This window comes from Oncorhynchus mykiss, chromosome 15, assembly GCF_013265735.2.
Source record: "Oncorhynchus mykiss isolate Arlee chromosome 15, USDA_OmykA_1.1, whole genome shotgun sequence".
NCBI classification, from domain to species: Eukaryota; Metazoa; Chordata; class Actinopteri; order Salmoniformes; family Salmonidae; genus Oncorhynchus; species Oncorhynchus mykiss.
The window spans coordinates 59953803-59972305 of NC_048579.1; the positions used below are offsets into that span (position 1 = coordinate 59953803).

The window sequence follows — 18503 nt, forward strand, 5'->3', positions numbered from 1 at the left end:
GTCAGTGGGCTTTCATAGAGGGATTTAAACCAGAGGAGGTCAGTCAGTGGGCTTTCATAGAGGGATTTAAACCAGAGGGGGTCAGTCAGTGGGCTTTCATAGAGGGATTTAAACCAGAGGGGGTCAGTGGGCTTTCATAGAGGGATTTAAACCAGAGGGGGTCAGTCAGTGGGCTTTCATAGAGGGATTTAAACCAGAGAGGGTCAGTCAGTGGGCTTTCATAGAGGGATTTAAACCAGAAGAGGTCAGTCAGTGGGCTTTCATAGAGGGATTTAAACCAGAGGAGGTCAGTCAGTGGGCTTTCATAGAGGGATTTAAACCAGAGGGGGTCAGTCAGTGGGCTTTCATAGAGGGATTTAAACCAGAGGGGGTCAGCCAGTGGGCCTTCATAGAGGGATTTAAACCAGAGGAGGTCAGTCAGTGGGCTTTCATAGAGGGATTTAAACCAGAGGGGGTCAGTCAGTGGGCTTTCATAGAGGGATTTAAACCAGAGGGGGTCAGTCAGTGGGCTTTCATAGAGGGATTTAAACCAGAAGAGGTCAGTCAGTGGGCTTTCATAGAGGGATTTAAACCAGAGGAGGTCAGTCAGTGGGCTTTCATAGAGGGATTTAAACCAGAGGAGGTCAGTCAGTGGGCTTTCATAGAGGGATTTAAACCAGAGGGGGTCAGTCAGTGGGCTTTCATAGAGGGATTTAAACCAGAGGGGGTCAGTCAGTGGGCTTTCATAGAGGGATTTAAACCAGAGGGGGTCAGTCAGTGGGTTTTCATAGAGGGATTTAAACCAGAGGAGGTCAGTCAGTGGGCTTTCATAGAGGGATTTAAACCAGAGGAGGTCAGTCAGTGGGTTTTCATAGAGGGATTTAAACCAGAAGAGGTCAGTCAGTGGGCCTTCATAGAGGGATTTAAACCAGAGGAGGTCAGTCAGTGGGCCTTCATAGAGGGATTTAAACCAGAGGAGGTCAGTCAGTGGGCTTTCATAGAGGGATTTAAACCAGAGGAGGTCAGTCAGTGGGCCTTCATAGAGGGATTTAAACCAGAGGAGGTCAGTCAGTGGGCCTTCATAGAGGGATTTAAACCAGAAAAACAATATTTGTTCCTATGAGGATTATCATAATGATTCATGCAGATTTATGTTTTGATGAATGACAGACGGTTTTTCTATTGCTGTATCTGACAATGGCCCATTTTGTTGTTGCATGTTACGATAATCTACACTATGCTGCCTTGGGAGACAGTAATGACATGAGTTTAGCTTTTTTTTTTTATGTTATAAGTCAGAAAAGCAATCAATTTTTTTTTTTTACCTTTAATGATCTTTCTGATGTTTTCACTCACGAGACTCCCAGTTACACAACAAATGTTCCTTTTGTTCCATAAAGATTATTTTTATACCCAAAATACCTCTGTTTGTTTGTCGCGTTATGTTCAGAAATCCACAGGAAAGAGCGGTCACGACAACGCAGACGTATATTCCAAATAATATCCATAATGTCCACAGAAACATGTCAAACATTTTTTATAATCAATCCTCAGGTTGTTTTTAAAATATATATTCGATAATATATCAACCGAGTGTAGGTTTTTCAATAGGACTGGTAGGAACAATGGCCGCTTTACTCTTTTGCGCAAAACTCACTCTGTGAACCCCCACCTATCCACTCTTTTTCCTATATCATTCCTTTGCCTTTATCTCTCCCCCTCTCCTTCTCTGTCTGCCTCCTTGTAAAATCCTTATCGGCCCCAATGACAAGTGAAACAATTTGTTGTGGAGGGAGAGAGAAAAAGAAGCACGCCAATGCTATAGTCTGCCTGAGTGTGTTGGATGCATACAGAGATGAGGGGGAAGAATGCACTCTAATCCAAACCACAGAGCAGCTCATGTAAACCAGTTGAGTGAATGCAGCAGGTTTCCAGTGTGGGTTTCAGCACCTCTTGATTGGACAGCTCCCTGCTAGCGTTACAATTCAATGGTCTAAAATGAATCTCTTTGGCTGTAATCCTATTGACTGTTCTTTTTGTACAGTCAATTTGCACATGGGTGTTTGCATTTGTGCATTTCATGAGCTGATGAGCCTGGCCATATGCAGCAGACGTGCCGTCTGCTGCATCCATGTCACACAGCCTGCATCCCCACATTACCCTCAGCCCTTAACACACTGACCCTGTGACCAGCAGCACCACTGGAGGATTGGGAGGAGGGAAAGGGGGAGAGGAGAGCGCCCAATTTTAATCTACCTGTCTCAGCCCCAATTTACACCCTCTATACTATATGCATTTGGCATGGCTCAGCTTCGCATTGAAAGAAAACCTGCATGCACAAACACAGCCTCAATCACAACCAACCAACCAGCCTCAATCACAACCAATCAACCAGCCTCAATCACAACCAGTCAACCAGCCTCAATCACAACCAACCAACCAGCCTCAATCACAACCAACCAACCAGCCTCAATCACAACCAATCAACCAGCCTCAATCACAACCAATCAACCAGCCTCAATCACAACCAGTCAACCAGCCTCAATCACAACCAACCAACCAACCAGCCTCAATCACAACCAACCAACCAGCCAGCCTCAATCACAACCAACCAACCAGCCAGCCTCAATCACAACCAACCAGCCAGCCTCAATCACAACCAGCCAGCCTGCCTCAATCACAACCAGTCAACCAGCCTCAATCACAACCAACCAACCAGCCTCAATCACAACCAACCAACCAACCAGCCTCAATCACAACCAACCAACCAGCCAGCCTCAATCACAACCAACCAACCAGCCAGCCTCAATCACAACCAACCAGCCAGCCTCAATCACAACCAGCCAGCCTGCCTCAATCACAACCAGCCAGCCATCCTCAATCACAACCAGCCAGCCATCCTCAATCAAAACCAGCCTGCCAGCCTCAATCAAGACTTTAAGCAGCCTCAATCACAACCAACCAAGCAGCCTCAATCACAACCAACCAAGCAGCCTCAATCACAACCAACCAAGCAGCCTCAATCACAACCAACCAACCAGTCTCCATCACAACCAACCAACCAGCCTCAATCACAACCAACCAACCAGCCTCAATCACAACCAACCAGCCAGGCTCAATCACAACCAACCAGCCAGCCAGCCTCAATCACAACCAACCAACCAGCCAGCCTCAATCACAACCAGCCAGCCAGCCTCAATCACAACCAGCCTCAATCAAGACATTAAGCAGCCGTGGAGTGAAAGGGCAGAGAACTGGGACTGTAATTAGTTGTGATTAAGGAGCTGTCTGTCTGTGTTGAGGAGAAGCAGCAACAGTTGGAGGGAGGATGGAGACGAAGACTGAAAGGTCCAGACACTGACTCCTCCACTCCCTGATTTCCCCCCAGGCTTCTACCCTGCCAACAGCTATCAGCTGGGAGGAGGAGAAGAGAGAGCGAGACAGAGACAGAAAGAGGTAATAAAAAGATGAAAGGGGAGTTAGGAGAAAGAGAGAGAACAAGGACAGACTCTTAACTTTCAATGAGAGAAGGTTAGAGAATCTTCAGAAACTACCTAAAAACATAGTATGCAATATGTGGTAATAGCATGTTCTCTTGCTATCTAACCTCAAAGCAGAGGCAAGGATATATATTATACGGTGAACAGGGAGAGCTGGGATATGCAGAAAGATCGGCAGACGAACACTAGATCCACATTCAATGCTGGCAACACATGAGAGGGGGGAGAGAAAGAGAGAGAATGACAAGAGAGAAAGATGAGGAGAGAGGAAGAAAAGACAAGGAAAATAAGAGGCGGGGAATAGAGAGGAGGGAGAGGGGAAGATCTAGAGATAGAGAAGGATGTATACATTGAACAAAAATATAAACACAACATGTAAAGTGTTGGTCACATGTTTCATGAGTTGAAATAAAAGATCCCCAAAATGTTCCGTACGCACAAAAAGCTTATTTCTCTCAAATGTTGTGCACACATTTGTTTACATTTGTTTACATTTCTCCTTTGTCAAGATAATCCATCCAGCTGACAGGTGTGGCATACAGCATGGTCATTACACAGGTGCTCCTTGTGCTGGGGAGAATAAAGGGCTAATCTAAAATGTGCCGTTTTGTCACGCAACACAATGCCATATGTTTTTAGTGAGCATGGCATGCTGACTGCAGGAATGTCCATCAGAGCAGTTTCCAGAGAATTAAATGTTAATTTCTCTACCATAAGCCACCTCCAACATCGTTTTAGAGAATTTGGCAGTACGTCCAATTGGCCTCACAACTGCAGACCACGTGTATGGCGTTGTGTGGGCGAGAGGTTTGCTGAGTGCCCCATAGTGGCGTTGGGGTTACGGTATGGGCAGGCAAGCATTATATATGGACAACAAGCACAATTTTATTTTATCGACGGCAATTTGAATGCACAGAAATACCACAACGAGATCCTGAGGCCCATTCTTCATTGATTAGGGCCTAATGAATTTATTTCAATTGACTGATGTCGTTATATAAATTGTAACTCAGTCAAATCTATGAAATTGTTGCATGTTGCGTTTATATTTTTGTTCATAGAGAGAGCTCTGAGTGTGAATAGAGCCCTGAACCAACCATCCCACCTCAGGACTGTATTGTGTTATTTATGAAAAGGTCTGGAAGTGAGAGGACCGTAGTCAAATGCAGAGCATCCAATCCAACACTCTCTCACACACAGCACCTATAAACAAGATCAACGTTAAAAACGAGAGAAACTCAGAGGTGTCCCATCCTCAGATCTGAGAACAGTGATTAGCAATGTGGATCATCAGTGCCGGAGACTGACACAGCACTAACTCTCCCGGCTAGGACAATCTGCTCACAATGATTCAGAAATAGAGATGCATATGTGATCATATCCCAATGTAATCAAGGTTTGAAATTATTATGTTTTTGTCAAATGCTATCAGTTAAGGCTACTTACAGGGGGAGGAGGAGAGGAGAGACTACAGGGGGAAGAGGAGAGGAGAGACTACAGGGGGAAGAAGAGAGGAGAGACTACAGGGGGAAGAGGAGAGGAGAGACTACAGGGGGAGAAGGAGAGGAGAGACTACAGGGGGAGGAGGAGAGGAGAGACTACAGGGGGAGGAGGAGAGAAGAGACTACAGGGGGAGGAGGAGAGGAGAGATTACAGGGGGAGAAGGAGAGGAGAGATTACAGGGGGAGGAGGAGAAGAGAGACTACAGGGGGAGGAGGAGAGGAGAGACTACAGGGGGAGGAGGAGAGAAGAGACTACAGGGGGAGGAGGAGAGAAGAGACTACAGGGGGAGGAAGGGAGGAGAGACTACAGGGGGAGGAAGGGAGGGGAGACTACAGGGGGAGGAGGAGAAGAGAGACTACAGGGGGAGGAGGAGAAGAGAGACTACAGGGGGAGGAGGAGAAGAGAGACTACAGGGGGAGGAGGAGAGGAGAGACTACAGGGGGAAGAGGAGAGGAGAGACTACAGGGGGAAGAGGAGAGGAGAGACTACAGGGGGAAGAGGAGAGGAGAGACTACAGGGGGAAGAGGAGAGGAGAGACTACAGGGGGAGGAGGAGAGGAGAGACTACAGGGGGAGGAGGAGAGGAGAGACTACAGGGGGAGGAAGGGAGGAGAGACTACAGGGGGAGGAAGGGAGGGGAGACTACAGGGGGAGGAGGAGAGGAGAGACTACAGGGGGAGGAGGAGAAGAGAGACTACAGGGGGAGGAGGAGAGGAGAGACTACAGGGGGAGGAGGAGAAGAGAGACTACAGGGGGAGGAAGGGAGGAGAGACTACAGGGGGAGGAGGAGAGAAGAGACTACAGGGGGAGGAGGAGAAGAGAGACTACAGGGGGAGGAAGGGAGGGGAGACTACAGGGGGAGGAGGAGAGGAGAGACTACAGGGGGAGGAGGAGAAGAGAGACTACAGGGGGAAGAGGAGAGGAGAGATTACAGGGGGAGAAGGAGAGGAGAGACTACAGGGGGAGGAGGAGAGGAGAGACTACAGGGGGAGGAAGGGAGGAGAGACTACAGGGGGAGGAGGAGAAGAGAGACTACAGGGGGAGGAGGAGAGGAGAGACTACAGGGGGAGGAGGAGAGGAGAGACTACAGGGGGAGGAGGAGAGAAGAGACTACAGGGGGAGGAGGAGAGAAGAGACTACAGGGGGAGAAGGAGAGGAGAGACTACAGGGGGAGGAAGGGAGGAGAGACTACAGGGGGAGGAGGAGAGAAGAGACTACAGGGGGAGAAGGAGAGGAGAGACTACAGGGGGAGGAAGGGAGGAGAGACTACAGGGGGAGGAAGGGAGGGGAGACTACAGGGGGAGGAGGAGAGGAGAGACTACAGGGGGAGGAGGAGAAGAGAGACTACAGGGGGAGGAGGAGAAGAGAGACTACAGGGGGAGGAGGAGAAGAGAGACTACAGGGGGAGGAGGAGAGGAGAGACTACAGGGGGAAGAGGAGAGGAGAGACTACAGGGGGAAGAGGAGAGGAGAGACTACAGGGGGAAGAGGAGAGGAGAGACTACAGGGGGGAGAGGAGAGGAGAGACTACAGGGGGAGGAGGAGAGGAGAGACTACAGGGGGAGCAGGAGAGAAGAGACTACAGGGGGAGGAGGAGAGGAGAGATTACAGGGGGAGAAGGAGAGGAGAGACTACAGGGGGAGGAGGAGAGGAGAGACTACATGGGGAGGAAGGGAGGAGAGACTACAGGGGGAGGAAGGGAGGGGAGACTACAGGGGGAGGAGGAGAGGAGAGACTACAGGGGGAGGAGGAGAAGAGAGACTACAGGGGGAGGAGGAGAGGAGAGACTACAGGGGGAGGAGGAGAAGAGAGACTACAGGGGGAGGAAGGGAGGGGAGACTACAGGGGGAGGAGGAGAGGAGAGACTACAGGGGGAGGAGGAGAAGAGAGACTACAGGGGGAGGAAGGGAGGGGAGACTACAGGGGGAGGAGGAGAGGAGAGACTACAGGGGGAGGAGGAGAAGAGAGACTACAGGGGGAAGAGGAGAGGAGAGATTACAGGGGGAGAAGGAGAGGAGAGACTACAGGGGGAGGAGGAGAGGAGAGACTACAGGGGGAGGAGGAGAAGAGAGACTACAGGGGGAGGAGGAGAGGAGAGACTACAGGGGGAAGAGGAGAGGAGAGACTACAGGGGGAAGAGGAGAGGAGAGACTACAGGGGGAAGAGGAGAGGAGAGACTACGGGGGGAGAAGGAGAGGAGAGACTACAGGGGGAGGAGGAGAGGAGAGACTACAGGGGGAGGAGGAGAGAAGAGACTACAGGGGGAGGAGGAGAGGAGAGATTACAGGGGGAGAAGGAGAGGAGAGACTACAGGGGGAGGAGGAGAGGAGAGATTACAGGGGGAGAAGGAGAGGAGAGACTACAGGGGGAGGAGGAGAGGAGAGACTACAGGGGGAGGAAGGGAGGAGAGACTACAGGGGGAGGAAGGGAGGGGAGACTACAGGGGGAGGAGGAGAGGAGAGACTACAGGGGGAGGAGGAGAAGAGAGACTACAGGGGGAGGAGGAGAGGAGATACTACAGGGGGAGGAGGAGAAGAGAGACTACAGGGGGAGGAAGGGAGGGGAGACTACAGGGGGAGGAGGAGAGGAGAGACTACAGGGGGAGGAGGAGAAGAGAGACTACAGGGGGAGGAAGGGAGGGGAGACTACAGGGGGAGGAGGAGAGGAGAGACTACAGGGGGAGGAGGAGAAGAGAGACTACAGGGGGAGGAGGAGAGGAGAGACTACAGGGGGAGGAGGAGAGAAGAGACTACAGGGGGAGGAGGAGAGGAGAGACTACAGGGGGAGGAGGAGAGAAGATACTACAGTGGGAGGAGGAGAAGAGAGACTACAGGGGGAGGAAGGGAGGGGAGACTACAGGGGGAGGAGGAGAGGAGAGACTACAGGGGGAGGAGGAGAGGAGAGACTACAGGGGGAGGAGGAGAGGAGAGACTACAGGGGGAGGAGGAGAGGAGAGACTACAGGGGGAAGAGGAGAGGAGAGACTACAGGGGGAGGAGGAGAGGAGAGACTACAGGGGGAGGAGGAGAGGAGAGACTACAGGGGGAGGAGGAGAGAAGAGACTACAGGGGGAGGAGGAGAAGAGAGACTACAGGGGGAGGAAGGGAGGGGAGACTACAGGGGGAGGAGGAGAGGAGAGACGACAGGGGGAGGAGGAGAAGAGAGACTACAGGGGGAGGAGGAGAAGAGAGAATAAAGGGGGAGGAGGAGAGGAGAGACTACAGGGGGAGGAGGAGAAGAGAGACTACAGGGGGAGGAGGAGAGGAGAGACGACAGGGGGAGGTGGAGAAGAGAGACTACAGGGGGAGGAGGAGAGGAGAGACTACAGGGGGAGGAGGAGAGGAGAGACTACAGGGGGAGGAGGAGAGGAGAGACTACAGGGGGAGGAGGAGAAGAGAGACTACAGGGGGAGGAGGAGAGGAGAGACTACAGGGGGAGGAGGAGAGGAGAGACTACAGGGGGAGGAGGAGAAGAGAGACTACAGGGGGAGGAGGAGAAGAGAGACTACAGGGGGAGGAAGGGAGGGGAGACTACAGGGGGAGGAGGAGAAGAGAGACTACAGGGGGAGGAAGGGAGGGGAGACTACAGGGGGAGGAGGAGAGGAGAGACTACAGGGGGAGGAGGAGAGGAGAGACTACAGGGGGAGGAGGAGAGGAGAGACTACAGGGGGAGGAGGAGAGGAGAGACGACAGGGGGAGGTGGAGAAGAGAGACTACAGGGGGAGGAGGAGAGGAGATACTACAGGGGGAGGAGGAGAGGAGAGACTACAGGGGGAGGAGGAGAGGAGAGACTACAGGGGGAGGAGGAGAAGAGAGACTACAGGGGGAGGAGGAGAGGAGAGACTACAGGGGGAGGAGGAGAGGAGAGACTACAGGGGGAGGAGGAGAAGAGAGACTACAGGGGGAGGAGGAGAAGAGAGACTACAGGGGGAGGAAGGGAGGGGAGACTACAGGGGGAGGAGGAGAAGAGAGACTACAGGGGGAGGAAGGGAGGGGAGACTACAGGGGGAGGAGGAGAGGAGAGACTACAGGGGGAGGAGGAGAGGAGAGACTACAGGGGGAGGAGGAGAGGAGAGACTACAGGGGGAGGAGGAGAGGAGAGACTACAGGGGGAGGAGGAGAAGAGAGACTACAGGGGGAGGAGGAGAAGAGAGACTACAGGGGGAGGAAGGGAGGGGAGACTACAGGGGGAGGAGGAGAAGAGAGACTACAGGGGGAGGAGGAGAGGAGAGACTACAGGGGGAGGAGGAGAGGAGAGACTACAGGGGGAGGAGGAGAGGAGAGACTACAGGGGGAGGAGGAGAGGAGAGACTACAGGGGGAGGAGGAGAGAAGAGACTACAGGGGGAGGAGGAGAGGAGAGACTACAGGGGGAGGAGGAGAAGAGAGACTACAGGGGGAGGAGGAGAGGAGAGACTACAGGGGGAGGAGGAGAGGAGAGACTACAGGGGGAGAAGGAGAGGAGAGACTACAGGGGGAGGAGGAGAGGAGAGACTACAGGGGGAGGAGGAGAGGAGAGACTACAGGGGGAGGAGGATAAGAGAGACTACAGGGGGAGGAGGAGAGGAGAGACTACAGGGGGAGGAGGAGAGGAGAGACTACAGGGGGAGGAGGAGAAGAGAGACTACAGGGGGAGGAGGAGAAGAGAGACTACAGGGGGAGGAAGGGAGGGGAGACTACAGGGGGAGGAAGGGAGGGGAGACTACAGGGGGAGGAAGGGAGGGGAGACTACAGGGGGAGGAGGAGAAGAGAGACTACAGGGGGAGGAAGGGAGGGGAGACTACAGGGGGAGGAGGAGAGGAGAGACTACAGGGGGAGGAGGAGAGGAGAGACTACAGGGGGAGGAGGAGAGGAGAGACTACAGGGGGAGGAGGAGAGGAGAGACTACAGGGGGAGGAGGAGAAGAGAGACTACAGGGGGAGGAAGGGAGGGGAGACTACAGGGGGAGAAGGAGAGGAGAGACTACAGGGGGAGGAGGAGAGGAGAGACTACAGGGGGAGAAGGAGAGGAGAGACTACAGGGGGAGGAGGAGAGGAGAGACTACAGGGGTAGGAGGAGAGGAGAGACTACAGGGGGAGGAGGAGAGGAGAGACTACAGGGGGAGGAGGAGAGGAGAGACTACAGGGGGAAGAGGAGAGAAGAGACTACAGGGGGAGGAGGAGAGGAGAGACTACAGGGGGAGGAGGAGAAGAGAGACTACAGGGGGAGGAGGAGAAGAGAGACTACAGCGGATGAGTTTAGAATGCTGCATAAATATGGTATTGGTTAAGCTAACTCTATCTCTCTTTGTCTCTCTCTCCCTCCATCTTTCTGTATTTCTCCTGTACTCTCATTTCTGTAATCTCCCCCTTTCTCTCACTCCTCTTCCTTTCTCCCTCCCCCTCTCCATCCCCCCATCCCTCCCTCTCTCCATCCCCCAATCCCTCCATCCCCCCATCCCTCCCTCTATCCCTCCCGATCCCTCCCTCCCTCTGTCTCTCCATCCCTCCATCCCCCCATCCCTCCCTCTCTCAATCCCACCATCCCACCCTCCCTCCTCCTATCCCAGGTACGTGCCTGATTCTGGGCTGTATGATCTACCCAGACGGCTGGGACAGTGACGAGGTGAAGAGGATGTGTGGGGAGCAGACAGACAAGTACACCCTGGGAGCGTGCTCCGTGCGCTGGGCCTACATTCTGGCTATCATGGGCATCATGGATGCCCTGATACTCTCCTTCCTGGCCTTCGTCCTGGGAAACCGTCAGGATGGGCTGATGGCTGATGAGCTGCTGGATAGTAAGGACAACACTTGATCTAAGATCGGCTTGTGATTTTAGGTCAAAATTAATAAGATTACCTGGAGAGGGGTTACCTGATTCTAGATTAGTACTCCTACCCTGAGATACTTTATGAATACGAGCTGTGGACTTTCCTCATGTGAGCATGCCATACAGAGGCTGTCTCACAAAGTGATATTAGTTCAGGGCTGTGTAAGGTCATAGAGCAATGCTCTTCAAACCTGCTCCTGGGGACCACAGGGTGTTTACCTGTCTCTGAAGGGCAGCACCATACGGGTGTGTTAGTGCTGGGCTGGACCAAACACCTGCACACCCTTTGGCTCTCCGGGACCAGGAGTGGAGAACACTGTTGAACAGAATAACAGAACCTCAGAAACTCTAAGTCTGAGCCCCCTCTCCTCCAGACCCTCCCGTATCTTTGGCTTTAATGTATTTAGGCTAATAAATACACACTTCTCATCAACCCCCTCCTCCAAAGGCCATAGCATGGGGTGGGTGTGTATTAAAGGTAACAACTGTACCCTGCTGTCAAAACCCCACACCCCACACGGTAGACATTGACATATCGTCCCTTTTTATGCAAATATTTTCAGCATAATTTCACACACCCGAGCCACCACCAATTAACATATTTTAACTGCTTCTCACATAACACCTGCTTACTGTTATTACAGAGAGAGAGAGAGATATGAACGATCTGAGAGACAAGGCAAGAAGGGCATTCTATGCCATCAAAAGGAACATAAATTTCAACATATCAATTAGGATTTGGCTAAAAATACTTGAATCAGTCATAGAGCCCATTGCCCTTTATGGTTGTGAGGTCTGGGGTCCGCTCACCAACCAAGACTTCACAAAATGGGACAAACACCAAATTGAGACTCTGCACGCAGAATTCTGCAAAAATATCCTCTGTGTACAACGTAGAACACCAAATAATGCATGCAGAGCAGAATTAGGCCGATACCCACTAATGATCAAAATCCAGAAAAGAGCCGTTAAATTCTATAACCACCTAAAAGGAAGCGATTCCCAAACCTTCCATAACAAAGCCATCACCTACAGAGAGATGAACCTGGAGAAGAGTCCCCTAAGCAAGCTGGTCCTGGGGCTCTGTTCACAAACACACCCTACAGAGCCCCAGGGCAGCAGCACAATTAGACCCAACCAAATCATGAGAAAACAAAAAGATAATTACTTGACACATTGGAAAGAATTAACAAAAAAACAGAGCAAACTAGAATGCTATTTGGCCCTACACAGAGAGTACACAGCAGCAGAATACCTGACCACTGTGACTGACCCAAAATTAAGGAAAGCTTTGACTATGTACAGACTCAGTGATTATAGCCTTGCTATTGAGAAAGGCCGCCATAGGCAGACCTGGTTCTCAAGAGAAGACAGGCTATGTGCACACTGCCCACAAAATGAGGTGGAAACTGAGCTGCACTTCCTAACCTCCTGCCCAATGTATGACCATATTAGAGAGACATATTTCCCTCAGATTACACAGATCCACAAAGAATTCGAAAACAAATCCAATTTAGATAAACTCCCATATCTACTGGGTGAAATACCACCGTGTGCTGTCACAGCAGCAAGATTTGTGACCTGTTGCCACAAGAAAAGGGCAACCAGTGAAGAACACACACCATTGTAAATACAACCCATATTTATGCTTATTTATTTTATCTTGTGTCCTTTAACCATTTGTACATTGTTAAAACACTGTATATATATATATATATATATATATATATATATATATATATATATATATATATATAATATGACATTTGTAATGTCTTTATTGTTTTGAAACTTCTGTATGTGTCATGTACTGTCATGTTGTGTCTTGTCTCTGTCCTTTCCCTTCACCCTGTCTCCCTCTGCTGGTCGTTGTTAGGTTACCTTTTCTCCCCCAATTTCCACCAGCTGTGCCTTGTCTCCTCCTAACCACCTCGTCACCCCGTTTCCCACCTGTTCCCTTTTTCCCTCTGATTAGGTCCCTATATCTCTCTCTGTTTTTGTTCCTGTCCTTGTCGGATTCTTGTTTGTTGTGTTTCATGCCTGAGCCAGACTATCGTCATGTTTGCTGTAACCTTGTCCTGTCGGAATCTGCCGGTCTATCTGAGCCTACCTATGTTTGGTTATTAAAGAAGCTCTGTTTAAGTTAGTTCGCTTTTGGGTCCTCATTCACTCACCATAACAGAAGAATCCGACCAAGAATGGACCCAGCGACTTCGGATCCTCTCCACTCAGCCGTCGGGATCCAGGGAGCGATGCTAGGCAGACACGAGCAGGAAGTGTCTGCTGCTCGACATGCCGTTGAGACCCTGGCCACCCAAGTCTCCAACCTCACAGAACAGGTTCACCATCTCCGCCTCGATCCACCGGCCACTTCCAGGGCTTTCGAATCTCCGGAGCCCAGAATCAATAACCCGCCGTGTTACTCTGGGGAGCCCACTGAATGCCGCTCGTTCCTCACCCAGTGTGATATTGTGTTTTCTCTCCAGCCCAACACTTACTCCAGGAACACTGCTCGTGTCGCCTACGTCATATCTCTCCTTATTGGACGGGCTCGTGAGTGGGGCACGGCAATCTGGGAGGCAAGGGCTGAGTGTACTAACCAGTATCAGGACTTTAAGGAGGAGATGATACGGGTTTTTGATCGATCTGTTTTTGGGGAGGAGGCTTCCAGGGCCCTGTCTTCCCTATGTCAAGGCAATCGATCCATAACAGACTACTCTATTGAGTTTCGCACTCTTGCTGTCTCCAGTGGCTGGAACGAGCCGGCCTTGCTCGCTCGTCTTCTGGAGGGTCTCCGCGCAGAGGTAAAGGATGAGATTCTCTCCCGGGAGGTTCCTTCCAGCGTGGATTCCTTGATTGAACTCGCTATTCGCATTGAGCGACGGGTTGATCTTCGTCACCGAGCTCGTGGAAAGGAGCTTGCGCTCTCCGTCGCCCCCCTCTCCGCATCACTACCATCTTCCTCTGCCGGCTCGGGTGCTGAGCCCATGCAGCTGGGAGGTATCCGCATCTCGACTAAGGAGAGGGAACGGAGAATCACCAACCGCCTCTGTCTCTATTGCGGTTCCGCTGGTCATTTTGTCACTTCATGTCCAGTAAAAGGCCAGAGCTCGTCAGTAAGCGGAGGGCTACTGGTGAGCGCTACTACTCCTGTCTCTCCTTCAAGATCCTGCACTACCTTGTCGGTCCATCTACGCTGGACTGGTTCGTCAGCTTCCTGCAGTGCCTTAATAGACTCTGGGGCGGAGGGCTGTTTTATGGACGAGACCTGGGCTCGGGAACATGACATTCCTCTCAGACAGTTAAAGGAGCCCACGGCCTTGTTCGCCCTGGATGGTAGTCCTCTCCCCAGGATTCAGCGTGAGACGCTACCTTTAACCCTCACTGTTTCTGGTAATCATAGTGAAACCATTTCTTTTTTAATTTTTCGTTCACCTTTTACACCTGTTGTTTTGGGCCATCCCTGGCTAGTTTGTCATAATCCTTCCATTAATTGGTCTAGTAATTCTATCCTCTCCTGGAACGTCTCTTGTCATGTGAAATGTTTAATGTCTGCTATCCCTCCTGTTTCCTCTTTCTCTTCTTCACAGGAGGAGCCTGGTGATTTGACAGGGGTGCCGGAGGAATATCACGATCTGCGCACGGTGTTCAGTCGGTCCAGGGCCACCTCTCTTCCTCCACACCGGTCGTATGATTGTAGTATTGATCTCCTTCCGGGAACCACCCCCCCCCGGGGTAGACTATACTCTCTGTCGGCTCCCGAACGTAAGGCTCTCGAAGATTATTTGTCTGTAGCTCTTGACGCCGGTACCATAGTCCCCTCCTCCTCTCCCGCCGGAGCGGGGTTTTTTTTTGTCAAGAAGAAGGACGGGTCTCTGCGTCCCTGCATAGATTATCGAGGGCTGAATGACATAACAGTGAAGAATCGTTATCCGCTTCCTCTTATGTCTTCAGCCTTCGAGATCCTGCAGGGAGCCAGGTTTTTCACTAAGTTGGACCTTCGTAACGCTTACCATCTCGTGCGCATCAGGGAGGGGGACGAGTGGAAGACGGCGTTTAACACTCCGTTAGGGCACTTTGAATACCGGGTTCTTCCTTTCGGCCTCGCTAACGCTCCAGCTGTCTTTCAGGCATTAGTCAATGATGTCCTGAGAGACATGCTGAACATCTTTGTTTTCGTTTACCTTGACGATATCCTGATTTTTTCACCGTCACTCCAGATTCATGTTCAGCACGTTCGACGTGTCCTCCAGCGCCTTTTAGAGAATTGTCTTTTTGTGAAGGCTGAGAAGTGCACTTTTCATGCCTCCTCCGTCACATTTCTCGGTTCTGTTATTTCCGCTGAAGGCATTAAGATGGATCCCGCTAAGGTCCAAGCTGTCATTGATTGGCCCGTCCCTAAGTCACGCGTCGAGCTGCAGCGCTTTCTCGGCTTCGCGAACTTCTATCGTCGTTTCATCCGTAATTTCGGTCAGGTGGCAGCTCCTCTCACAGCCCTTACTTCTGTCAAGACGTGCTTTGAGTGGTCCGTTTCCGCCCAGGGAGCTTTTGATCTCCTCAAGAATCGTTTTACATCCGCTCCTATCCTTGTTACACCTGACGTCTCTAGACAGTTCGTTGTCGAGGTTGACGCGTCAGAGGTGGGCGTGGGAGCCATTCTTTCTCAGCGCTCCCTCTCTGACGACAAGGTCCACCCATGCGCGTATTTTTCTCATCGCCTGTCGCCGTCGGAACGTAACTATGATGTGGGTAACCGCGAACTGCTCGCCATCCGGTTAGCCCTAGGCGAATGGCGACAGTGGTTGGAGGGGGCGACCGTTCCTTTTGGTCGTTTGGACTGACCATAGGAACCTTGAGTACATCCGTTCTGCCAAACGACTTAATGCGCGTCAGGCGCGTTGGGCGCTGTTTTTCGCTCGTTTCGAGTTCGTGATTTCTTATCGTCCGGGCTCTAAGAACACCAAGCCTGATGCTTTGTCTCGTCTCTTCAGTTCTTCAGTAGCCTCCACTGACCCCGAGGGGATTCTCCCTGAGGGGCGTGTTGTCGGGTTGACTGTCTGGGGAATTGAGAGGCAGGTAAAACAAGCGCTCACTCACACTCCGTCGCCGCGCGCTTGTCCTAGGAACCTTCTTTTCGTTCCCGTTCCTACTCGTCTGGCCGTTCTTCAGTGGGCTCACTCTGCCAAGTTAGCCGGCCACCCTGGCGTTCGGGGTACGCTTGCTTCCATTCGCCAGCGTTTTTGGTGGCCCACCCGGGAGCATGACACGCGTCGTTTCGTGGCTGCTTGTTCGGTCTGCGCGCAGACTAAGTCCGGTAACTCTCCTCCTGCCGGCCGTCTCAGGCCGCTTCCTATTCCCTCTCGACCGTGGTCTCACATCGCCTTAGATTTTGTCACCGGACTGCCTTCGTCAGCGGGGAAGACTGTTATTCTTACGGTTGTCGATAGGTTCTCTAAGGCGGCTCATTTCATTCCCCTTGCTAAGCTTCCTTCTGCTAAAGAGACGGCACAAATCATCATCGAGAATGTTTTCAGAATTCATGGCCTTCCGTCAGACGTCGTTTCGGACAGAGGTCCGCAATTCACGTCTCAATTTTGGAGGGAGTTTTGCCGTTTGATTGGGGCTTCCGTCAATCTCTCTTCCGGCTTTCACCCCCAGTCTAACGGTCAAGCAGAACGGGCCAATCAGACTATTGGTCGCATCTTACGCAGTCTTTCTTTTCGCAACCCTGCGTCTTGGTCAGAACAGCTCCCCTGGGCAGAATACGCCCACAACTCGCTTCCTTCGTCTGCGACCGGGCTATCTCCTTTTCAGAGTAGCCTCGGGTACCAGCCTCCGCTGTTCTCATCTCAGTTCGCCGAGTCCAGCGTCCCCTCCGCTCAGGCTTTTGTCCAACGTTGCGAGCGCACCTGGAAGAGGGTCAGGTCTGCACTTTGCCGTTATAGGACGCAGACTGTGAGGGCTGCTAATAAGCGTAGAACTAAGAGTCCTAGATATTGTCGCGGTCAGAGAGTTTGGCTCTCCACTCAGAACCTTCCCCTTAAGACGGCTTCTCGCAAGTTGACCCCGCGGTTCATTGGTCCGTTCCGTATTTCTCGGGTCATTAATCCTGTCGCAGTTCGACTTCTTCTTCCGCGCTACCTTCGTCGCGTCCACCCGGTCTTCCATGTCTCCTGCATCAAGCCCGTCCTTCGCGCCCCCGCTCGTCTTCCCCCCCCCCCCCCCCATCCTTGTCGAGGGCGCACCCATCTACAGGGTCCGTAGAATTTTGGACATGCGTCCTCGGGGCCGTGGTCACCAGTACCTCGTAGATTGGGAGGGGTACGGTCCTGAGGAGAGGAGTTGGGTTCCCTCTCGGGACGTGCTGGACCGTGCGCTGATCGAGGATTTCCTCCGTTGCCGCCAGGTTTCCTCCTCGAGTGCGCCAGGAGGCGCTCGGTGAGTGGGGGGGTACTGTCATGTACTGTCATGTTGTGTCTTGTCTCTGTCCTTTCCCTTCACCCTGTCTCCCTCTGCTGGTCGTTGTTAGGTTACCTTTTCTCCCCCAATTTCCACCAGCTGTGCCTTGTCTCCTCCTAACCACCTCGTCACCCCGTTTCCCACCTGTTCCCTTTTTCCCTCTGATTAGGTCCCTATATCTCTCTCTGTTTTTGTTCCTGTCCTTGTCGGATTCTTGTTTGTTGTGTTTCATGCCTGAGCCAGACTATCGTCATGTTTGCTGTAACCTTGTCCTGTCGGAATCTGCCGGTCTATCTGAGCCTACCTATGTTTGGTTATTAAAGAAGCTCTGTTTAAGTTAGTTCGCTTTTGGGTCCTCATTCACTCACCATAACAGTATGTGTAATGTTTACTGTTAATTTTTATTGTTTATTTCACTTTATATATTCACTTTATATATTATCTACCTCACTTGCTTTGGCAATGTTAACACATGTTTCCCATGACAATAAAGCCCTTGAATTGAGAGAGAGAGAGAGCGAGAGAGAATAAAATGACAAGAAGGGGGGAAGGAAAATAAAAAAGAGAGGGAGATGAAAATAAATGGAAAAGAGAGGGAGATGAAGAAAAAGGGAGAGAATTTAAGGAGTCATGAATCACTAATGGCTGTTTACACGGCTTGGCTGTCAGCCTGTCTAGATGAATCACATGAACTGGATCAGCATCGGCTAGGGCCGCCTGGTAGTGCAGGAGAACGCCATGGAACAGAGCATGGATCAGCTATGGGACAGGAGGAGAGAGAGAGAGAGTGTCTCAATTGGGCACACATTCAAATTAAGTCCAGTAGGCTCTGCTTCCAAAATCCGAGACGCCCTCAATTATCGATATTATAAGGGTTTCAAGATGTCTGACTTCACGTAATCAGCTATAAGGAGAGAGAACACAATGACCGAGTCTCATTTTGGCAAAGTTATTAATTGTTCTGTTGCAGTAATGTATGTGTCAGTCCACTGATTAACTATGTTTATAAAGGAGGTCTCTGAGCCATTTAGATAAGGATGTCATTAACCTTACCACTGATTGGTGACTTTTCCTCACTACTGCCACCCACTGGCGTGTCTCTGTTACTACAGGTACAGAAGCTCTAGTGGTATTCATAGTGACATTACCAATGCTAACCTCTCTTCTCCCCTCACAGAGACTGGTAATTCCATATAAACAGTCAAATACTGTACAAAGGTGGGTGTGCTTTTTGTGAATTGTGAATTATCTGATGTACT

At 51.3% G+C, this 18503-nt stretch overlaps 1 protein-coding gene across 1 annotated transcript in view; it reads left to right on the forward strand.

The window, feature by feature from the left end:
* Nucleotides 1-18503, forward strand: part of lhfpl3 (LHFPL tetraspan subfamily member 3) — a 39050-nt gene that overhangs the window by 18177 nt on the left and 2370 nt on the right. The window contains exons 2-3 of the mRNA XM_021563883.2: nucleotides 10526-10753; nucleotides 18422-18462. Of these exons, the coding sequence (XP_021419558.1) occupies nucleotides 10526-10753; nucleotides 18422-18441 (248 nt within the window). The 3' untranslated portion in view covers nucleotides 18442-18462. The remainder of the gene's footprint in view (nucleotides 1-10525; nucleotides 10754-18421; nucleotides 18463-18503) is intronic.